Raw genomic sequence first — 23,684 nt, forward strand, 5'->3', positions numbered from 1 at the left:
TTTAATCCAATATTACCTTATTTTGAAGTATAATTTCAGGTTTTAACTGTATTTTGTTATTTCTTGGGTGGTGTAGGGGAAGGTAATTTGTGTGTATCACATTTGAATTTACAGCTCAGCACAGTTTGCAAGGGAGTTATGACCACGCCCACTCAATGCTCCCCGCATAAAGAGGCCTGTCTGCAGCCACATGCAGCAATTTGCACCATCGCCTCTGACTCTGTGGACGGACCTGAAGCGAGTTAAGTGGACAAGATGCCCGCCGAGAAGCGATTCGTGTTCTCCGTGCGCATTATCGGATCCATGCACAGAGAGACGCCGAAGCTCAAGGTGAGTGGGGAAAAAGGAAGAAAATCCCAAATAGTTTCAAGAGCAAGATGATATATCTGTTTTCTTTTGGTGTGGGGTGCGCCACAGACGTTCATGATCTCGGTCTTGTGGTCTGATGAGAATGAAGTTATCATCTACAGGTCCTTTGATGAGTTTAAGAGCTTTCATGTGAGTACAACCTGGAAATCTATCTGTTAACTATATGAAACTTAGTTAAATGAATTTAAATATTTGATTGGATTAAATAGTATGACTGTATAATCCACCGCTTTTATGTTCTATTTAAGTATTTCTTATTTCCCAAAGGCAGCTAAATGGGCCCCTTTTTGTACTATCATTTGTACTTTACTTATAGATATTTATGTGTTTTTAAAAATCATTATGTTTTCTACTATATTGAAATGTAATTTTGTTTTTTTTAATTATTTCATCACGCCAAAAAGGCAGTTCAATATATTTCTCCATTTCACCAATGCAAGCGTTTTTAGAATTATTTGACCAAATACATTTTATTGTAAATACAATGTAATATTTTATGATCTATACAATTGTTTTATTTTGTGTTTCTTCTATTGTATTTTAATTTAAGTTTCATATAATTAAAATGCAGCATTTTTCCTTGATATCCATAGAGGCAGTTTTTTTAAATAAAAAATAAAGACAAATAATTGATAACTCACGTTAAATTGTAAAGAATACCATTTTCGTTTTAATATGATCAAAATCACTCAAGTAAATTTTATTCAAACATTTCAAAAACCCACAATTTATTTTAAATAAAAAATAAATCTACCCTATTTGCATTTTCCGTACGATTCTTTATAAATAAAAAAATGATAACTGTATGATTTTTATTTATTTAAATTGGTGGATTTGTTTTATTTAGAATTGTGTTTATTTCTATGCATTAGTTATATTTCTCATTGATTAAAATACCCTGTTTTTGCTTTGTTTTTTACAAATAAAAAAAAGAGAAAATACCATTTCAGTTTTAATAACAGTAAATGCTCAAGGGACAGTGTATAAAATTAATAATCAGGGATAATAATACATTTCTTTAATATCAATTTTCTTTTTAGAAAAAAAGTTAAAATAAATAATTAGGTCCCTGTTTTTAAAGGGACAGTGTGTAATAATTAGTGCCTCCTAGTGCTACAATAAGCTTTCATTCCGTATAAAAACAACATTTAAATACTTGGCAAAAATACCTTTACTATCATACCAATGTTACATTTTATAAAAAAAATAGATCAGAAATTTGTATTTTTTATGTTGTGGAATCCCTACCTAAGGTCGCTGCCATGTTTGTCTGGCGACTTGTTGCTGCGCTGTGTTCTTCGTGTAGGTTTTCCTTTGCATTATACAACAGAGTGCCATCTACTGTTCAAATATTAGACACTGGGCCTTCAAATCTTTAGACTTCCGTTATATACAATTGTTACTATTTTTATTTATATTTATTATTATTAAAAATAGCCTGTTTTTTAATTATGAATAAAACATGTATAATGAAATATACAAAAAATATGATTTCAGTTTTCATTACAGTAAGTATCTTTTATTTTATTTTTATTTTTCTCCAAACAGAGGGATCTGAAGAAGAAATTTCCCATTTTCAACCCTGGGCAGAGTAACAGCAGAATGATCCCAAAGTTCAAGGGTAAGAATTAGAAAAAAAATGATACATCAACCAGACTGACAGGGCTGACCGGGATCATTCATGGAATTCTTTAAAAAAAGTCTTGGATTCTTCAAGGCTGCCGATTGGGCGGTTTCTCATTTCATTGTACTAATTATAACACGTGAAAAATGTCAAAAATGTTTCAGGCGAGTCTCAGTCCAACGGTCTCCAGCAACGAGGACCCAAACGGACAGTCCAGCGCATGAAGGACTTGCAGAACTACTGCAACAAACTTCTTTCGTGCGACCAATCTGTTACCTGCAGCCCGGACCTCACCCGTTTTTTCACGCCCCTCGACCACGACATGGAGCAGGACTTCACCAAAAACTGGTAAATGTTCTATTGGATCAAAAAAATGGAAACAGTAGCTGAATTCTATCTCCCACTTCAGCGTTATGATCCTGATGCCGGATGATAACTCAGGAGGAGGAGGGGGAGGAGTAAAAGGAGGAGACGGGGGTGGTGGCGGATCCATCACCCGGATGGTCACTGGGACGTACCGATGCGTGGCCGCCTACGAGACCAAAGACACCAAAAACCGGCCCTTTAAGGCGGCTGTTGACGAGACCCTGGAGGTTCTCATCAAAGACCCTGCCGGTCAGTTTGGCTCTCATACACCCTTCCATCCCTCATGTCTTTTGATAATGCGGAATTAAAAAAAAAACAACAACAACAAAATACATTTGGCCCAGCAATAAATACAGTTTAAACTTGGTAGTAGAATATCAGTTTTTTATAGACCACATGTGTCAAACTCATGCCCTGTGGGACAAATCCGAGAGAAGCACAAGAAAAAAATAACCTGCATCATGTAAAACAATGATTTGCAGTTTTAAATATGTCCACTGAATGTCACCAAAGACAGGCACCACTCGAAAAGTATCCACTGTAATTGCTGACTACCAGAGAGCATTGAGCAAACCTATCCCAAAATAATTTTATTTAAAATAAAAGTTACGGACGCGCTCTTTAAGGCAAAACGAAAAATACAAGATTGACAAAAATAGTGTGTCTTGGAGAAGCTTGAAGATGCTTTAGCTCCATGCTATCGAAATGAAATCTAACAACAGAGTTCAATTATTCAATGAAACGTTTTTCATTAAAAAGGAAAAAGCAGAAATACTTTTAAATCATCAAATCAATCATTTAAATTAGTGTTTGCATGCTACTTTTTTCACTTTTCAATATACACGAGGTCCCCAGAGTTAAATCAACTGTAGTGGAAATGAATTGAATTTTTAACAAATGCACAGTTGATAAACAGTACAACAGATGAATAATAGTAAGGGAAACAAATTAAATAGCTTGTTTATAAATAATGTCTACAATCTAATCAGGTCTTTGCATTCACTTAACAAAATTATATAAAAATATAACATTTATTAAAGGTTACATACAGTTATTTATTCAGATACATTTTTGGAGAGTGTTTTTTTTTAATTGTTCTGTTGAATATTTTGTCATCTTTTTAGGAATATTGTATCCCATGTTTAAAAATGTAAATGCAGGACAGTATTTCTAAAACCTAGGTAGGGTGGGGAATGCTGTTTTGGGTGTTTTTTCTTTAAAACTCTCAAATGACGTAACTTGTTAGAAACTTGCTAATTAAAGGCACTTGACCTCATACCTACTGTACAACCCAATGCAGTGTACGTAAAACAAGGGAAAATATATTCATGAAAAAATATGTATATTCAGAAAAATAAATGTTTTTTTGGGGGGGGAAATTCTCAAATTACAGACACTTTACGTCATTCATGTATGTACCTTACCTGGAAATATATTCATCACAGTAAAATGGGGGGAACGTATTCTGGAAAAATATATTCTGAAGAACTGAAAAAAAATAGTATAAAATGTATATTTATTCAGAAATAAAAAATGGGCTATATAATGCTTAAAAAAGTCAACAGTCAATAAAAAAGGAAAAATGTCAGGACCAGAACGGAAACAGGACCCAATTGTGTCACGTTTTATTGGAGGAAAGACAAAAGGCTGCGCCCACGATCGTGTGTTCGCTGGACGTGGGCAGCAAGTCACTCTCGTACTCGGATCGTGCTCTGAATGCAGAAGTGGATCTTCTGTAGTGAGCGATGGCAGTGTCAGGGACGGAAAAAACGGGTCGGTAGCCGGGACTGGAAGAGCAAGGCGTGGTCGGGGTCGGAAGCGAGTCGGAAGCGAGAACGAGAGAGTAGACGTAGTTGGGGACAAAAAGAGGTCGTGAGCCGGTACGGGAGAGCAGACGTGGTCAGGAGCAAAAACAGGTCATAGCCAGAGACAGACGGGAGCAAAAGCGGGACAGGTGGGAGTCAGTTTCGAAAAAGGCTTGCCTAGTATTCACTGAGGTTCGCAGACGGACTGACAACAGGGGACTAACAGGACTGGGTTCAAATACTGACCAGAAGCCAATCAGAACCTGCGGCAGTTGGGGCCAAATGAGCGGGCACAGCTTAATCACATCTGTAATCATGACAAAAAATTAATCCCTCCCCAAATTGTTGTTTTGTATTGCAATCTTGCTAGTTACTGACACTTTACCTCATATCTACACCCTACTTGAAATGTATATTTCCCTCCAGTAAAACAGGTATTCTGAAAAAGAGAATTAAAAACAAACAAAAAAACCCTACTCATATGACATATTCTGAAAAACTGAAACATATGATCACACAAAAACTTATTCTAAAAACAGAAAAATCAAGAAAAATATGTACAGGTATGTTAAAAAAATGGAAAATATTCTTTTGAAAAAAAAAAAAAAAATCACAAAAAATATTTAAAAAGTACTCCCCAAAGCAAATTAGCCAGAAAAATATGCACGGTCTTTTGCAGTATTCATTTGTAGTGATAAGGATTTTTCTCTCGTACATTTTTTGTGGTATTGTTCGAAGTATGAAATGTAGCACACAGTCAAATCAAGGGTTTGGAGTACATACTGTACTCAACACGAAATATTCAGAGCATTATAATTACCTTGAATGAATAAAACATCCGTTCATTAAACTGAACCTCTACTGCCCCAGATAAGCAGGTAGGCGCCTTAAAAGGCTGACTCCGCTATCAGTGTGTGAGTGTGTGTGTGTGAATGAGTATGTCTGAAGTACAACGTAAAGCGCTTAAAGAAGCCTTAAGAGACTGGTTAAAGCGCTATAGAAATGCATTCCATGAAATAAACCTACCTAACATAAACTTCACAGGTTGGTGGTTGGTGGAAAACGAAGACAAACGCATCGCCTGGTTCCCGGCTCCCTACCTTGAAAAGGAGCAAGACGTTGACGCCAGCCCACAGCGGGAAGGTGACTCATTTATTTGGTTACTGCTCCTGAAATACAAAGAAAAAAAATGTGTCAGAGAGGCCTGTCAATCAAATGTCCCGAGCGAAAAAGATTTATGACAGCATTGCCCTGAGGACAAACGCACTTTTGCACATATCTCTGGAGAATATCTTGCTGAAACTGTTTTGTTCATTTGCAGGTGTTCTGTACCGTGCCGTAAGGAATTTCTTCTCCAAGAAAGCTGACGAGGTTTCGGTGCACATGGGGTCGGTGGTGGAGGTGCTAGAGGTGTCCGACGACGGCTGGTGGCTCGCCAGGTAACCCGCAAATCTCATGATTGGGAGCTGTAAAACCGATCAATGGACTTGATTGTTCTGCAGCCAAATGGCGGTTGACTCATGCCATTTAAAACATAAAAGTAACAGTCAACTAAATAATGATGTCAAAAATATATATGTTATGCTGCAGCAAACAATTCATGTAATTAGAGTAGCTTCAGTTTTGTTCAAATCAAACCCGACAGTATGTGTTCCAGGGTTGAAACACGGCGGAGGAATCTGCACAAGTAACATTTCATTACCGAGCCATTTGACCTCATGAAAAGAGCCATATTTGGCACAAGAGCCATGGGCTCCCGACCCCTGAAATAGATGAATGAAAGCAAAAATGAAATTAAAAATACGATAAGATATTGAATAAACAAATATTATAAATGAAAAACACATGTATTATAAATACAAATGTAACAATACATATAATTATGGACCTGGAAGTAAAAACAAATATTAATGGAACAAAACTGTTTCTATAAAATTAAATGGGAAAAGAAAATCACACAAAAAATAAGTCCGACCACAAAATCATAAATGGAAGATATTATTAAATAAATTAAACTATCAAAATGAGGTGGTAATCTCGAAGGTCTGTGAGCTGAAGACAATATACAAGCTGATAAATGCTTTCACAGTTAAAGAGTTACAATTCTTTGTACTTATTTGGGCATCGGTGGAGTGCGTCCAAGGTTAGGCTACAGCTGCAACTTTCGCAGTGCCAATCAATTTACCGCAAACAATTAAACTCAATCGGGCCCATCTCCAAGACACTCTTGCGGTATTGCCGCATCCTGCCAAAAATTAAATTCACTTTTTTTTCCACTAGATACAACGGCAAGGTTGGCTACGTCCCGTCCATGTACCTGACGCCCAACAACAACCCTCTGCCAGAGATTTTCCCTTTACAAAAGAAGCTCAACAGATCCATCAACAACCTGAGCATCAGCGGGATCCCTCTGAATGCTTCTCCACCCGTCGCTGTGGAAACCCTCAATGCGGTCCAGCCTCGTCTCCGTGGCGACCTGGCCAAAAGCGGATCGGTAGAGCTTCTGTCGGACCAGGCCCCCCTTGTGATCGGGCCCCGAAGAATCAGCATCAGCTCTGCCACCGAGTCTTACCTCTTTAGTGCATCTTCCTCCACTAGCTCGTCGTCCAGAAACGACCCCGACCGGGAACGCAGCAACTCCAGCTCCAGTTTCCTCAGCTACGCCAGCTCCGGGAGCCTCAGCGACGCTGGTCCGACTTCTCCGTCGGTGCCGCCCAGACCCAAGAAGGAAGAGATCTTGAACCGGTGCTCGTCCGTGACGCGCCAAGCCCTTCTGAAGAACAAACCGCGGATCCCCACCAGGCCTGATTCGGTGCTCCACACTCGCTTTTAGGGTCCATTCCCAGACTTCTTTCTCTTGTTTAATTTTATTGTTTAACTTCAATGGCTTCGAAAGAAAACCGGTCGCCTTTCTGGTTTTTCCAGAACTCCTGGACTAGGGAAGAATATTAGGTAGCTTCAATGAAGCAGGATACAGCTGGTAGAGTCAACAAGAATAGATGGACGTTGAAATGTATTGTTGGTTAACATCAAAAAGAGGCCAGAACTATGTTGATACTTCAAATAGTTCAAGTACAGCTTCAGTTTTACTTTGGGTGCACTTTTTTAGGTGTTTGGGTGAAAAATACATAGTACCCCTCCCCTTTCTTTCCTGTTTTGTTCAGTTATACAGAGGTGTTTTATAAAATTGATATCCTTTGAGATGTAAAAATCACCGAAAGTAAATGTGTAAGGCCCATTCTAGTTACCCTCGGGCAGTCTGCACCCTAAACTGGTTGTAAGCCACCCGCAGGTTACACAGAGACAGACAACCTACTCGCTCATTTACACCTAGAGATGATTTTGCCAATCAACCTGACATATTAGTATCGAACCCTGGACCTCGGCACTGTGGGGCTGGCTGCTAACCAACCAGCCGAACCGCTGCCACCACTGCATACATTGAGTCGATAATCCTTCTTCAGCCAAACACGCTGAAGCATCATTGGTAACAGTCTTATTATAAAAATGAACTATTGATATTTAAAGGCTATACATTTTTTTAAACACCCTGTATTTTAAGAGGTATATTTTCACTCTTTATTTCCTATTTTGTTTGTCTATATTGGAAGAGTTTGAATATTTTTACTTTTGCATTCCTGTTCTTCATTAGCAGCAGTACAGAGGTGAGATTAGAAAATTGTTCTTCAGTAATAATGAAAACTATTGTTTAGAGACACAAGCAACACTTTTACATTTCACTAGCATGGAAATGAATGAATGTTTGAAATTGCACTATATGTGATGTAAACGTTATTTAATAAACTTTCTGTACAATAAACGTTGTTTTTTCTTGCTTATCAATTAATGTATCCATCCATCAATTATCTGTACCGCTTATCCTCAGTAGGGACGCAGTGGGTGCTGAAGCCCATCCTAGATGGCTGGGAAGGGCTTCAGCACTCTCCACGAGCTGTGCAGAAAATGGACGGAAGGAAGTCTCCTTATTTCAATATTTAAGTAGCCTCTGAGGATACCTAAACAGCCTTAAATTAAAACAACACCCCCTCACAAAGTATCGCAATAAATAACTTCATTTATTTTATGTAACAATTTTCTCTCAATAATACTTTCAAACCTTTTAACATTAGTTTGATTTGATAAATGATTTTATTATAAATATATAAAATAATACATAACGTTAACAATAAATATATGAAAAGAACACTACAAAAGTATCACAATGAATTATTGAATTTATTTAAATTTCATTCATGTTTGTTCTTAATACATTTACACGTTTCGGCTTTAGTTAAGCATTAATAAGTACTTTAATAATAAATATATAAAATGGAATAAAACTTTAAAATACAATAAATACAATAACAAATTAGTCTTATCATTTTTATATTCAAGCACCCTAGGATCCCTGAAAAGCCTGAATTTAAATAAAAAAGACCATATAAGTATCACAAACAATTATTGTAATAAATAATATGATCTTTTCATCAAAATTTTCTTAATACGGTCACTTATTTCATATCAGGACAGTATTCAAAATATTTATTTTGTCATTTAATCAAGCATTTTCTGGTTTTGATTTATAAAAATGATCTTGTTATTAAAAACGGCGATGGTATTAAGAGTTTGTGTGTTTTTGTAAGGTTTGCATTCTTCTTATATTTCAATGAAAATGTTGAAATCAATATCAAGATGATGCAATCTATCGGAGAAACTTGAAAGTTGGGCGGATTTTGATTTAATGAATCATGCGTCAAGGTGCATCATCAACCACGAATACCATTTTAACTCAGAACAACTTTTGTTTTTTTTCTTCCACAATAAAGACTGTTTATTACTTTTCAAAGGCTTGAATTGATTGGAATGCTTTTTGTTTGTTTTAGTCCAAATAAGGACAAGATTATTATGTTCTTAGTAAAAGTAGCAATTGTTCTTTTCAGTAGAGGAGTAAAATTTTGAACAAGGGAACACTCACTGGAGTAGAATGCTTTTTTTAAATGCAGAAATATTTTTAGAGTTTATTTTGAGAAAAATAAATTAAGGTGTTATCATTCTTTTGTTTAAGTGGACTTGAAAAAATGTAATTTGGATTTGATGCCTGATAAATCAAAGATGGGAATTGAAAAACTTTTGTGGTCACTTTGTCACTCCAGGACCTGGGTAACATTTTGAGGGTGTAATAGGAAAATAATTTAACACAAAGAACTCCATATTGTATGCTTTTACTCCGAGTTGGAAGAGTTGTTTACCGGTAAAAGTGACACGGAGAACAAATATTTCATTGGATTTGGTGATTTGGAGTGAAGCTGAAAGTTCGATAGGCATGTTCTGCTAGAGAGACTGAGCATGTCTAAGATATGAACGTACCTGTAAATTTAGTACACTGTTTTCTCCATTTTATTTTAAATTGCCTTTTAAGATGACATGAATGGTTTTTGGTGTTGGATTTTATCAAATGCATTTCTCCCAAAAAATGTGACTCCGGTGTTTTTCTTTCTCATTTATGCATTTTTGGTTGGTGCGACTTATACTCCGGGGAAACTTAAGTTTTAAGTTTTTTAAAATACTGTCGATGAAATACTTGGTATGGTATGGTTTGTCACACCGTGACCTGGATAACGTTTTAACTGTTTCCTTATGTTATAAAGGTCAAATGATTAACTGCCAATTCAATACTGTTTATGTGTTTGCAGTGGGCGGCACAGCCCCAAAATGACTGATTGTTTTTACAGACAAAGGACAAGGAAACTCCGGGTGAATGTTTGACCGAAAAAACGTGAGGAATATCGGTCAGACGACTTCCCCACTTTTTTTTTAATCTTGAGTAATGCTTGTATGTGTGCACAGTAATGTAAACTGGCTACCCGTGAGTAGATTCTGTTTATCACTTTGTGACACGAGATTAAGACTATTATTGGACTTGGAAAGATATGGGTCAAGATGTTATTGAAGCACTAAACGATTGGGGTTAATAAAAAAATTTGTGATAGTGTTATACAGATTTGTGGTGTGATTTGGATGAGTAATAAATGATTCCCCATTACAGATTTTTCATTTGATGAATTGTTAAGATAATTTTTAACTTAAAAAAAAAAAATGTTGAACATACTCATTTACACTTGCTTGCTATGTAGTCTTACCCAGGTCCTAAAACCTTCCACTTCAAATAACGTGATTTTTATTTTAGACTTTACTCAAATGTTTTCCCGAAGTGAAAAAAAAATGTGTCCATTGTTTTCCAGTGGCAAGCAATTACCGTACTTTCAGAACTCTAAGTCGATCCGGATTATAAATCGTACTTGCCAAAATTGTATAACCGAGTAGGAAAACCAGAGTGCAACTTATATACCCCCAGGCAAACTATGAACACAAACTGCCACTTATAGTGCAGAAAATATGATACAGATGCTCCCCTACTTACAAACATTCGAGTTATGAACAACGGTACATACGAACATTTTTTTCAGGATGTCGAAAAATATTTGGACTGCTGCAAGTTAGATTTTGTATTGTGTGCACCTTTTTCCGAGTAGAGGACATTACTGTAGTACTTCTTTCCGCCGCGTGGCCCTGTGAGAGGTCACCAAGCATCCACCCCAAAGAAGAAATCCTGCTTCTCCTTCCTGGTTTGTGTGTATACACACTGCACTGCATCTTTAGCACGCTAAGAACTTTGACGTTTTTATTGTTCAATATCTCGTGCATCCATTCAAGATGGTTGGTGCAAAGCTTAAGGAAGATGTGAGACATTTCTTTTGAAATGAAAGTGGAATAAAAAAGCTTGATGCGGTTGAGAAAATTGTTGGATCGCTTTTTTTTCGTCCACTTTTCACCACGTAGGAGGAAGTCGCCTAGCTCTTTCAAAAGTAAGTTAACTTTATTTATTTTTATAGTCAAGTCAAGTCGTGTTTATTTGAGACACCCTTAGTCACAGGGCTTCACGGACCACAGAATGTCAATTCCTAATGTGTAGCTTTGTTTTTCAGGACTATGCTTTATCATTCAGCCTACTTTGTAACGTTATAGAGCATATTTTTTATTAAACGTTTATTTTTCAGTTTCAAAACAATACAAGTTACTTATACGAGCCTCAAACATACATATATAAACCTTAAACATACATTCTATACAAAATATATTACTGGAGCCACAAACGAACAAATTCAACTAAAGAACGATCGTCCGGAAACATTCTCACTCGTAAGTAAGGCACTGTCTGTAATTGGACTTTTAATAGTTTGTACATGAGTCAAAGGATGTTTGCGTGACAGCTGACATGTCTTGGTTGAACCTTTTGCCCTACATTGGGTGAAGCAGACTCTTTCGCATGGGATGTTTGGGTGGACCTTCTGATAAAACCAAAACAATCCAATAAATCAGGCCAAGGGTTATGTGGGTATGTTCTTTTTGTATTTAATACAAAAGTAAACATTATGCACAAAGGAACATAGAAATGCTTTTTTAAACTGAGAGCTTGTTGTGCGAAAGTTTCACAGAAGCATGTGAAATGTACATGTTTTCCCGTGTTGCTGATTATTAATGAAAACAAGCTTTTTTTAGAATAAAAAAAAATCATACTTATAGCAAAATTTTATATATATATAAAATATATATAAAAAGAGTAAATAGATTAAATAATTTGACTGAATATCAGACTTGCCACAATTTTCTAATCTCACCTCTGTACTGCTGCTAATGACTCAAACTCAGACAGGATCGGCCTAACGGATTCTGGGGAACTCTGCGAGCGGCTATAACAGAAGGGCTGATGCTCTGCCTCCAGTGGACCATCCACGCTGGACCGCATCACCGGTAAATATATGTCATCCATGTTAGGTAGAACGAACACTTTCTGGGAAGAGAAAAAAAAGTAGAGAAATGCGAAACATGCATTTTGGGTAGGTTGCAATTTATTACTTGGAACTCTTGCTGTAGTTTCTTTTCTATCCATTCCGTCAGGTGACATAATGTCACCTCTCTTTCTCCCAGTTTGGGCCGGACACGCAGGTCCAGTTTGGGTGGTACACAGAAGCTGTACCTGCGGGAGACGAACCAATATTCAGAAAAATTCAGTAGATGCGGCAACCTCACTTTAAAATCTAGCAATTTAGGTTATGAATAAGACATTTTTGGTAAAATTTTTGTAGGGTTATGTCTTTTCCTATTCCCTTGTTATCCTGCAATTTCATATTGCAATCCCCACCTCAGAACAGATTAATGTCGTACCCCGGGGTGCTAGTGCGTCTAGTAAGAAGATGACTTTGTTGTTCTTACCAAATCCTGTCAGTAGGGGGGGGCGGAATGTTGACAACCAGCGACCCCGAAAGCTCTAGGACTTCTACTGTGAGCAGCAGAGGCGTGTTTGACATCTCCTGAAACTTTTTCTTGATAAACTCGTTCTCTGCCGCCTTCTGAAAATATTTGGATTTGGCGATTTTGTCCACAAATCTTAAAATCTTCCTTCCTGTCTTTCCGCCGCCGGGCCTGTGATAAGACATGATTACAAAGGGGGAGGAAAGTATAAGCATGCAAAAATGTAGCCTTTCCTGCTTAGGGGTGGGTATAAAGGTCCCTATTTAGGATGAGAGTGCAATGGTGCTTTTCTGCCACTAGGGGTACAGTGGTGGTGAATTATTCCCGGAAAATGACAGGAACACTCATTTTAAACGTCTCATATCATCTCATTAGCTGCACCGCTTATCCTCAGTAGGGTCGCGGGGGTGCTGGAGCCCATCCCAGCAATCATTGGGCAGTGGACACCCTGAACTGGTTGCCAGCCAATTGCAGGGCACACAGGGACAAACAACTCGCTCATTCACACCTAGGGACAATTTGGAACAGCCAATCCACCTGAAATGCATGTCTTTGGAATGTGGGAGGAAACCGGAGTGCCCGGAGGAAACCCACGCAAGCACGGGGAGAACATACAAACTTCGCACAGAAAGTCCGGTAGCTGGATTCGAACCAACACAGGAGGTTCCCAAGACCTTAGAACTGTGCCGCACACACGCTAACCACTGCGCTGCCGTGCTGTCCCATTTTAAACTTATTTTTAAATTTTCTTTCTCATATTTTCTAGCTCTCTCAATCAATTAAATTGCATCAGATGAAATTTTTTAGTGTCATAGTACAATTTCATACAATTTTCGGGGTGGAGATTCGAGAAAAAAAAAAATCCAGTCAGGAAAACACTCAATCCAATCATGCATCCATCCATTATGTGTACCGCTTATCTTCACTAGGGTTGCGGGGTGCTGGAGCCCATCGCAGCCATCTTCAGGTAGTGGGCAGGGCACACCCTGAACCGATGCCAGCCAGTCGCAGGGCACACAGAGAAACACAACTCACTTGCTCATGCAATCCTGGGGACAATTTGGACTGACCAATTAACCTGACATGCATGTTTTTGGAATGTGACAGGAAACCAGAATGCCTGCAGGAAACCCACACAAGCACGGACAGAACATGCAAACTCTGCACAGGGAGGCTAGTAGCTGAATTTGAAACCATGACCACAGAACAGTGACAAACACACACTAACCACTCATCCGCCTTGCCGCCCCAATCATACATGACTTTGCATTTACCCATCAGTTGCCAATGATGGGCTTTTTTCCCAAGTGGGGCCCTGAGTCTCCGTCAGGAGAAAATCTTCATCGTCAGATGAACCAGCGCTGGAAGATTCCTCTTCGCTGTCTGCCAGCACACTTAGACTAGGTCTGCAGCTGGTAGAAAAGCAAATGAAAAAAACAAACCAAATACATGACATTGAAATATAAATATTGCAGAAAGTGCGAATGATTATGGGTGTGTTCATTATGTGAAAATATGTCACATTTAAAACATTATTAAAATGTTTCAATCGGGAATGTCACACATGCCTCGGCTAAGAAAACTATAGTTACTAACCGCGTAGTTCCAGATTCAGCCGAGCAATCGGTGTCGTTGCTGCTCTCTTTGCCCAGCTTGGACAGGTTGAGCTTGGTCTGCAGGGTCATCTGCACGGTGCCGTGGTAGGCCAGCTGCAGCTCCAGCCAAAGGCCTGCCAACCAAAAAGCGCAAGCGGAGGTCAACGCCAGGACTCCCTGAGTCAGACAAATCCCCCTCAGACCTAATCTGTGAACGACTTAACAGCTTTTTACGGCAAGGATTTAGGCGGTTGATGGGTGTGACACATCTGCATTTAGGGATCGGCACAGATTGAATTGCTAGGATGCTTTACAGTGTAATATTGACAATCTGGAGGTTAGACATTCACAACCCCCATCATCAGTGTTGGCTGACGGAGTTATGTTTTATTAAAAAATGGAAACAGTTCAAAGTGAGATGATTACGACGGTCGTGCCTGTGTTGTTACACTTTTAGTCCACCGTAATACCAGTTTGTGACAGCTTCTTGCTGAACGTGTATTACTGAACGATGAAATGGGCAGGGCATGGATCTCAGAACACAATTAAAATAGTCGTCACCTAAAAATGTATGTGGCAAAATCAAGTTGGCGCGCTACTTAAAGGTGCTGTACAGAATTTTGAACTTTTCTAATCGCTGACGCCATCTTCTGGCTCATCATTGCAGCCTCTGTCAAAGTCCTTTTGTAGTGCGTGCAATTACATGTATTTCTTAGAGGAGCACTTTTTTCTTTTTTTTGTGCCAATGCAATTTTATCTTGGCTGAAATAAACGACTTTTTTTCTTGTGCATAAGATTTTTGTTGTTTGGTGAGTGAATAGACATTTCAGACACACTGATTTTAAGTATTTGAGAGAGAATTAAATGTGCATATAAGCATGTGTGTATTTTTTGCAGTGTCTAAATACACACCCCTTTGGTCTGCCTCTGGTTGGGAGGCAGATAAAATTTTCGGGACGGAGCAGCCCATGTCCAGCTCAGTCAGGGTTAATTCATTCATAAAGTAAGGCAGCTGCAAAAATGAAAATATGTATAAAAAACACTTAACAAGGCATTCTTTTGAAGAGTAGACCCCCAGGATATGACATGAATCTGTTCCAAGGTGCGGATTACAAATTGAAATTGACATATGGCGGTATCCCAGGGGTCTACTATACTGCACAAAAGAATAGCTCTAATATACTCTGATTTTGCTGAGCTTCTTCTGGATCTTCTTTGAAACCACCTCAGCCCAATGCTTCTCCCTCAGGAAGTCCCAAAAGATTCGACCAATCAGAGCGTTCACCCACACAGCCGAACTCCTTCCTGAAGGATCCGCCATATCACAGGTACACTGTGAATTTGAAAACCCAGTTCGGGACGTTCGAGTAGCCTCTCTTGATTCTGACTTTACTTTCAGCTTGACTTACGCTTCCTTTGAGTTTGGGGCTGGTCTCTGCGCTTCCAACTCCAGGGCTGATGAGCGAGTCTTTTGTAGCCAGAAGACGAGACATGTAGCTGGAGTATTCAAGTGGTGAAAGACCCCTGGTGGCGGCGGTTAAGCCAGAGAAAGCCTGACTGAGCAGGACCGCCGGCGCCGAGGGGTTCTCGTCTTCAACTCCACTAACTGAGATAGAGCCTTGGTTGCTGATCTCCTGCGACAGTACTGGGTCACCTGCCGGAAAAATGGATGTAAGCACCCAAAAATATAGCGTTTGTGGCGTGATTTTATACACCTCACGATCCAGAGTGTATTAAGAATAAATTAACCAGGAAAAATAAAATAATCTTAAAGAAAGTTGCTGAACCATTACTAAAGAGCAGGGGTCCCCAATGTGGGGATTACGAGTACCATGTACCCTAAGAACACCTGAGTAGACCGGAAATTGTTGATTTCCATCTCGCATTAGAAAATTATTTACATGAGCAGTGTCAATAAATCCTTTATAAATTCTTCACAATTTATTTTTAAAATTAGGCTTAAGTGTATGTATGTGAAGAACTTCCTGTGCCTTTACACAAGGCTGATGTTTACGTGGTTGACTCAGCTTATTTTAACTATTTCTAATAAATACAACCTGGTAATAACGTAATAGAAACATAGTGAAAACATAATAGGTTATTTTAGAAATGCATTAATAACTGGTAGACTTATGCGCTAATCAGTAACAAAAAAGTAGAAATCGGCTTCAAAAAGACCCCTGCTAAAGATCTCAGTGTTTTTGTATTCTAATATATGTGGCGTTCCGCAGGTGTCAGTCTGAGGGCTCATTGATTGGTTTTGTGCAACACTTAATTTTTTTTTTTAAACAAATGCTTTGTGAGTGAAATCCTTTATAACATTAAATATAATAGACACAAATCAGAATTAGAATACAACTTAAAATGCATTTGTAAAACATTTGAGAGACTTTATGGGGACCCATAACTCTTTTTGCAGATAACCTTAACATTTGTAAATCTTTTAAACCTGAACGGTATTACAGATACAAAATAAAAATCAACAAATCGTATAAGCAAAGTCAGACTAAAACATAAGAGTGGAAATAGTCCCGAAGATTCTCAAGGAGGTCAACACGCCCGAATAAGAGTGTGAAATAAGACTGGAGTTAACAGACTTTAGCGAGAAAAGAGAGATCAAGAAAAAGTTCCATAAAGAAAATTGAGAGACATGAACATGGAAAGCACAAAAGAAAGAAAAAAGAAGAAACAAACCCCTAAGGATTGAGACACCGAAAAAGGAACACATATACAACAGTGGCTTTGAGGTTTACTGTGTGAGATCTCTGTGTTCTCACAAATAGGATTGGCTTTGACATGCTAAGAATTGGAGCATGTAATCCATAATCCACATATATACAATCTCCTTGGCATGGATGCCTTATCGAGAGGCCTAGTCAACGCTAATGCATCATTTACAATGCTCCTACCCCTTGCAGGCTCACATCTGGCGGGGGCCAGCTCGGCTTCGGTGGACGCCAGCAGGAAGTGACGGAACCACTCCTCCTTTTCTCTCCCGGTGCGGCCAAAGAGGTAAAGAGTTTTGCCTGAGTCATCCGTGGGCTCGGCCTCCCCCTGGGAGTTTGCTCTGCTGGCCAGTTGGATGCATATTGGATATTTAGGGTTCCACAGTCGCTTTCGAGCTAACACAGATGGCACCAAGAATACCTTTGGGGAAGAAATGAGGAGAATAATGCAAACAGATATTTGTATTTTACAGAGTCATCAACACAGCTCAAAAACAACGGTCTGCTCTTTGCCTATCCTAATATTCTTTTGTATGTTTTTTATTTTCTTTAAACTTCTTTTTTTTACATCTTTTACCTGGACGGCCACATCTTATTCTGTAGTTAACAATGTTAACTACGTTGTGATAAATGACAAGAGACAGTTCTAAAACTAATTGTCTCCCATCATTAAAAAAAAAACAGCAAATATTTTCTGTTGAGAAGCTAAAACTACTACTTCCTACTTTGCTCCGCTCCAAATAGTAGGTCCGCATTTTGACAAAAGCTGTCTCGCAGATTCTCTCAGCATACACAGCCCTGCGTCTGACGTTGGACTGAGGGGTATCGAGTTGGAGACGGGACCCCTCAAGCGTGGCGAAGACCGAGTGGCTGGCCGCTGAATGATATGCTTCCGGGCCATAATCTTGGACCTCGTTCATCCAACCCTAGGAGATAGGCAGGAGTGATAGCATAACCTTTGAGACATTATCACAATAAAATACATTGTATTATTTATGCAAACGAATTGTTCAAAATAAGGACATGTGACCGCTATTATACGCTTTCTTGGCATTTCTAACATTCCCAAAATTATTTTATGAATAAGGAATTATATATGACGTGTCTGTCATATTTGAATGCATATGATTGCAGTCATAAATCATATTTTTATGACAAGTAGAGGCTCATAAAATAAAACCTGTCAGGTCTATGGCCCTTTAACAAAAGTGGCATTATAATATTTTTTCTCTTTACCTTCAGGATATCAGGCTCAGTAGTGCAATCTCTCAGAATCCATTTGTCTAGAAGGGGTTTGCTCGAAGAAGAAAAATGGAGCGACCTCGATGAGCCCATCCTTATCAGCAAGAGTCCGAGCAAAAAACCCATTGCCAACCCAAGAGCAAGGCCGGAGAGGTACGGACCAAGAGGTAGGGTCAGATAACCGTACGAGAGTATTGCCACACAGAACAAACTCGTGCTGGGTAGAGGGTTGTCTGTGTGAATTGTTGACATCCTTAATGATGCGAGCTCTGTGTGTTTCTCTGGAAAAACCTGCACAGTGTCTCCATCTGAAAAAAATCCTTGCTCTTTGTCACTTGGATGTTCACGGTGATGGATGGGACAGGCACTGTTAGTGCTTCTTCCGGGACATCGAACTGAAGGCCAGTGGAAAACGTCCTCCTCTATCCTGTTCCCGGTCTTCACTGGAGATTCTGAGACAGCCGTGTCTGTGCTGGCATCACGGGCCAAGCTTCTAGGAACCACCTGGGTGGTCTTGGAAAGGTGCTTGGGGCTGCCTGTGCTTTCCTCCCTTCTTATCTTGTTGAACATGGTGCTCAGTGGCTCATGAACCGCCTCCGAGAGTTTTCTCTTGGTGTCCTCCAATTCCATTTTAAAGAAACTACCTTTAGGACCTTCTCCATTCGGGGAGAGCGCGCTGGGAGATGGGGGTGCGGTCCTAGAGTCCCCACTGGCACGATTTTTGGGCTGTGCAAGCTGCTTCAACAGGTGGAGGTTGAGCCTCGAGTCAGATTTAGACTGCGACACCTCAGGTTCTGAACGGGACAGCTCGGTGGAAATTGACTTGACCAGGTTGAGGAGAGGTTTGGGCCTAAGGGTGGAGCCTTCTCTGAGCTCCAGCTCTGTGGAAAGCGACTTCACCAGACTGGCCAGTGGGCGATGCTTGGGTGACGGAGGGACCGGGGAGAGAAGGGTAGGGCAATTGCTCAAAGAACCGGGAGACGAGGGCGAAAGCGGGACGTGGAATGCTTCGGGTGTGGTTCCTCCTCCGTCGTTGTCACTAGAGACCTTCGTCAGCAAGGGGAAATCTTCCTCCTGATCTGGCAGGAAAGCCAGCTCGCTCTCGTCCAGGCTGCTCCATTCCCCCTCTGTTCCAGTCAGCTGGATCACAATGCCTCGTGCTAGATGCCGCTTGGTCCCGAATGAGTTTGAAACAGCATCTGGGCCATCAGGGAGAAGTCTGCCACCTCCACTCAAATCCTTCTCACATCCTTGCTCCCGATTACTTCCACTCTGTGCCATTTTTTTAACTACATGGCAAGAGCCAAGGCACCTAAGAGTCACTGAGAGAGAATAATTGGAAAACACAGTCAGTGGAAAGATCAAGCAACTGAGACAAAGAAAGTAAAAACAGACAAGAAAAAAACTACAAAAAAAAAACTGCTCACCTACAAATTAGGTATGAATGTGAACACCACATGAGTGCAAATATGCCAGAGACTATCGAGTGCTAAGTCAGTCAACGCTTCTCCCAAAGCTGTTGCTCCACATATTATTGAGTGTAAAAGATAAGTAAAAAAAGACCAGACAGACTCCTGAGCCCAATGCTGAATACATAAGTACAAATGTGCCTCAAATTTGGATGAAGTATCAGGAAACTAGAAGACACAGAGTGTATTTGGACAAAGAAATCAATCAATGCTCACTGACAATCACTGACAGTTTAAATTGTAATGAAATGAGAAAAAAAAACATCACATTTTTAAATATTATAAGGATTATTTGTCTTAGTAAATAAGTAAAAAATGAAAACCAAACACGTTTTTTGCAGCATAAGTATAAAGTAAGCAAATCCTTGAAGTGCCTTAAAGTACAATACTCGTCCCGCCACTGTTTTACCATATGTGTGTAATTGATTTGATCAGCCCTTCTATGCCGCCAACAAAATTTGTTTTGTTGTCTTAGAAATGTATGTACTGTTAAGACGTTTCCCAAAAGATGAAGAGTGCAAGAAGAAAGACCCTCATCAGATGGCCAAATGTAGTAATCAGTGCAGCCAAATAGGCTGAGCTTGGACTTTTTGTTTTCATAGCCTTTGCTCTTTATGCGAGTTAAAACCTTCAGCTTTACGTAACGATATTACAGGTCTGCTGTGGCACGATGGCAACCAATTCCACAGCAGATGGTGGATTGTGACTAATCTGCTCTCACCCAAAACGCGAGTAGATGAAACGTGGCGAGTCATATATGCAGACGTTGGACCTTTGTCATGGATTTTCACACTGGTTGGAGGAGGAGGTTGTTTTCGCATTTGAATGAATTAAAACCAAATTCTTGTTAGCTCTGTTGTGAGTTTTTAAATGATAAAATACAGGCTAATAATACACTTATCACATCCCAGCTATCTTGGGGCAGTGGGCAGGGGACACCCTGAAGGAGTCGCCAGCCAGTCACACACAGGGACAGACAACTCACTCGCTCATTCACACCTAGGGACAATTTGGACTGGCCAATTAACCTGACATGCATGCTTTTTGGAATGTGGGAGAAAACGGGAGTGCCCTGAAGAAACCCACGCAAGCAAGGGGAGAACATGCAAATTACGCACAGGAAGGCTGGTAGCTGGATTTTATCCCGTGACCTCAGAACTATGCCACTGGTGCGCTGACCACCCATCCGCCTTGCCGCTCATATAATATACCCATATGTGTAATATATATATATATATATATATATATATATATATATATATATATATATATATATATATATATATATATATATATATATATATATATATATATATATATATATATATATATATATATATATATATATATATATATATATATATATGTAATTACACATATGGTGCAGTGAAAACGTATTTACCCCCTCCCTGATTTCTGTAATTTTTGCTTATTTCTCACTCACAAAGGTTTTAAATCATTACACCAATTCTAATATCACATTGTGACAACCCAGGGCAATACAAATACAATAATAGCAGAGATAATCAAAAATTTGTGATAAATGGTGACGAGTCTTTCACAATTGTTTCAAATCTGCCATATGAGATGGTTTTTTTGCATGAACTGTCAGTTTGAGGACACACCACTAAATCTCAATTGGATTCAAATCCAGACATTGACCTAGCCAGTCCAGAAGCTTCATTTTGGGTTTTTTGAGCCATTCAGAGGTGGAATTGCCAGTGTTTTTGTATCGTTGTATTGCTGCATGATCCAAGAGCACTTGAGTTTGAGGGCACGAACTGATGGCCAGACGTTCTCCTTCTGGATCTTCTGGTAAACACGAAGATGTATTATTCCTTCAACCACAGCAGATTGTCCTTTTCCTGAGGCAGCAATGCAGCCGCAGACCATCAAACTGCCAACATCATGCTTTTCTGTTGACATTATGTTCTTTTTTGTCAAATGCTGTGCCATTTTTAAGCCAGATGTAACTGACTGCACACCATCCAAAAAGTTCAATTTTTGACTCTTCAGTCCACAAAATATTTCTCCAAAGTCTTGAGGATAATCAAGATGCTTTTTGGCAAATGTGAAGGTACTCTTTATGGTTTCTTGTGACAGCAGTGGTTGTAGTACTTGGAACTCTGCCATAAGTTTAAGGTCAACGTGGTTCTCATGGTAGTGGGAGCACTAGGGGCAGTAACTCCAACAGATCCCAGGAACAACATCTGAAACCTCAGTTTAGAAGAGCTAAGTTAATGTGCAGAACGCTCAAACTCTCAGGCGCTCAAAATTTACATTGTATCTGCTGCTTTCTTGGTTATAGCTTCTGTATTTTATAATGTAACAATCAAACTTTTTGCTCAATTAAAAAAGACTGTGTGTATCAGGCTTAAACGCTCATTTGAAACTATATCTGTAAAACTTACAAAGACATTAATACCTTGACATCACACCCAAAACCTTAAACCCTAGACATGATATAAACCACAATATATTCTTCCTCGAACTTAAAGACTTAGCCGAATCATTTGTTAAAGTTCTCATCACACAAGTTATTGCCGTTAGCACTTGTATGAGAAAAGAAAAAAATTAAGCAATTCAACCCTATTACTCAGCCTATGTTGTGGTAAATACACTTGCATTTGTAGAATAGACTTGCTTACATGTAGAAATGTAGAATAGACTTGCTTACATGTAGAAATTTGGAAGGACTTGCTTACAGGTGTGGGAAAAGGCTGTGGGAAAAGGCTGGGTAGACATCCTTGAAGATACTCTTGGCAGACATTAAGTTTCCTTGAAGATAGCGTGCAAGGGACGGGACGCTCTGTACTTGATACGTGATACAGGACCGCCTTTTGGGGTGTAATCGAAGCTTAATCGTCGTCGCTACCAGCTTTAAAAACACTGTCATTTTCCCAGCTCTGTGAGATCTTTATTGACGCATCAATAAAGTGACATCTCCCTCCGTAACGAGGCTGGCTCCTGTCCATTTCTCTTATCCACATATGAGAAGACTTTTCTCTCGATTATCGGACCTCCAATTTCTCCAACACCTTACCTCTGGATTATATTGCACTTGTTTGCTGTGCTGGCAGACGATTCGCAAAATAAAGATAGCGATCACTCACCCGTCTGTCCATGTGGAGCGAGAGGATCCTAGCGACACTCTTCGGCTTGAGTCCATCTTCTGCTTGTGTTTTGATGACTGAAAGCACTTTCCTCCACCAGCCCTCTCTCACTCTCTCTCTCATCCACTCCCTCGTGCATTTGCACACCTCCTCTTAGGCCAACTGCCTGTATCCAGATGTGTCACGCGCTGCCTGAGAATCACAGCTCAGCCGCTGATTATGGAGAGCACAGCAGCTCGGCATGATAATCCAGATTTAGAACGGGGGGAGGCATCCCATCCTGTGTGGCCGTTGCAGGACATGGCATCAGTTTTCATTAGTTCCCCCTTGGTCTTGGCATGAATAGAGAAAACACACTTTAAGATCCAGATAGTGCACAATGAAGAGCAAGGCAAACATTTAAATGAGCTGTGTATAATCTTTCCCTCCTGTAACTCACCTGAAATATTAGATCAGAGACCTGAGAACAATCCACAATCCTGAAAATATAAATTGGCGGATTCAGTCCCCTGGCAGTGACTGTGAATGAAACCAGATCCTGATCCAGGTAATATGAATCAGGTGAGTTGGAAGAGTGAAAAGTCTGAACAAATCTAAAACATGCTCTCGACAATATTTCCTCCTTAAATACTTTATTCACATTATCAGATCATTAACAGGTTTCTGAACGTATGATTAAGGTAGAATGAAGGAGGGAGATATCTAGAAGATCTGTTCATGATATTTCTCTCCTCCAACACACATGAATCAATTGACCCAGTGAAGATCCCAAATTCAAAACACATGAATCATAGAATCCCAATACAAAACCCGATCTTGAGAAAAGGGGTGTATTGGAAGAATAAAAAATAGACCATTTTATTTTTTCGTGAACTTTGGGACGTATCTGGTAGATGGGGCTTAGCCTGGAGGCAAAAGAATCTCCACGTTGGTCAAAACACCGAAGAAACCAAGCTTTCGTATCTGCTAGTTTCTGTGTTAAATTGTCGTCATGTCTTTGGTTTTGTGCCAGAATCTGTGAAAAAAGTTTGTGATCGTAAATTTAAGTTTACAGGATTCAAG

At 39.5% G+C, this 23,684-nt stretch overlaps 2 protein-coding genes and 1 long non-coding RNA gene across 4 annotated transcripts; 1 reads left to right on the forward strand and 2 right to left on the reverse strand.

Annotated features, from left to right (window-relative positions):
* Window positions 1–202: 202 nt before the first annotated feature.
* Window positions 203–7,978, forward strand: noxo1b (NADPH oxidase organizer 1b). Its single transcript, XM_088323062.1, has 8 exons — window positions 203–330; window positions 418–498; window positions 1,918–1,990; window positions 2,158–2,341; window positions 2,403–2,608; window positions 5,209–5,307; window positions 5,486–5,603; window positions 6,445–7,978. Exons 1-8 carry the CDS (start codon window positions 256–258, stop codon window positions 6,995–6,997), a joined length of 1,389 nt encoding a protein of 462 aa, XP_088179188.1. The 5' UTR covers window positions 203–255; the 3' UTR covers window positions 6,998–7,978.
* LOC148347381 (uncharacterized) lies at window positions 3,985–8,011 on the reverse strand. The gene is made up of 3 exons (XR_015847842.1): window positions 6,737–8,011; window positions 5,432–5,630; window positions 3,985–5,333 (listed from the first exon to the last, which is right to left on the reverse strand). It is a non-coding gene; the product is annotated as an uncharacterized LOC148347381 (long non-coding RNA).
* A 3,068-nt stretch (window positions 8,012–11,079) lies between these two features.
* On the reverse strand, window positions 11,080–23,169 carry tex2l (testis expressed 2, like). 2 transcript variants are annotated; one of them, XM_088323997.1, is made up of 13 exons: window positions 23,062–23,169; window positions 22,623–22,954; window positions 18,035–19,362; window positions 17,524–17,724; window positions 16,982–17,219; window positions 15,482–15,726; window positions 15,256–15,405; window positions 14,985–15,084; window positions 14,074–14,206; window positions 13,752–13,883; window positions 12,439–12,648; window positions 12,082–12,202; window positions 11,080–12,016 (listed from the first exon to the last, which is right to left on the reverse strand). In XM_088323997.1, the coding sequence occupies exons 3-13, from the start codon at window positions 19,319–19,321 to the stop codon at window positions 11,840–11,842; spliced, it is 2,994 nt and encodes a 997-aa protein (XP_088180123.1). In that variant the 5' UTR covers window positions 19,322–19,362; window positions 22,623–22,954; window positions 23,062–23,169; the 3' UTR covers window positions 11,080–11,839. The 2 variants fall into 2 exon arrangements, with proteins under 2 accessions (XP_088180123.1, XP_088180122.1); XM_088323996.1 differs by having other exon boundaries at window positions 13,752–13,889; window positions 23,062–23,167.
* Window positions 23,170–23,684: the final 515 nt, after the last annotated feature.

The sequence above is a fragment of the Urocampus carinirostris genome, chromosome 19 (assembly GCF_059441175.1).
Source record: "Urocampus carinirostris isolate Australia breed hairy pipefish chromosome 19, RoL_Ucar_1.0, whole genome shotgun sequence".
Classification (NCBI taxonomy): domain Eukaryota; kingdom Metazoa; phylum Chordata; class Actinopteri; order Syngnathiformes; family Syngnathidae; genus Urocampus; species Urocampus carinirostris.

Coding starts and splice junctions, on each gene's coding strand:
- tex2l (XM_088323996.1), bottom strand. CDS start 19,321: ATGGCACAGAGTGGAAGTAATCGGGAGCAAGGATGTGAGAAGGATTTG. Junction 14,207..14,984: donor ACCAGAGGCAGACCAAAGGG/GTGTGTATTTAG, acceptor TTTGGTTGGCAG/GCCTTTGGCTGGAGCTGCAG. Junction 12,203..12,438: donor CCCCCTACTGACAGGATTTG/GTAAGAACAACA, acceptor CGTCTCCCGCAG/GTACAGCTTCTGTGTACCAC.
- noxo1b (XM_088323062.1), top strand. CDS start 256: ATGCCCGCCGAGAAGCGATTCGTGTTCTCCGTGCGCATTATCGGATCC. Junction 499..1,917: donor ATGAGTTTAAGAGCTTTCAT/GTGAGTACAACC, acceptor TTCTCCAAACAG/AGGGATCTGAAGAAGAAATT. Junction 1,991..2,157: donor AATGATCCCAAAGTTCAAGG/GTAAGAATTAGA, acceptor AAAATGTTTCAG/GCGAGTCTCAGTCCAACGGT.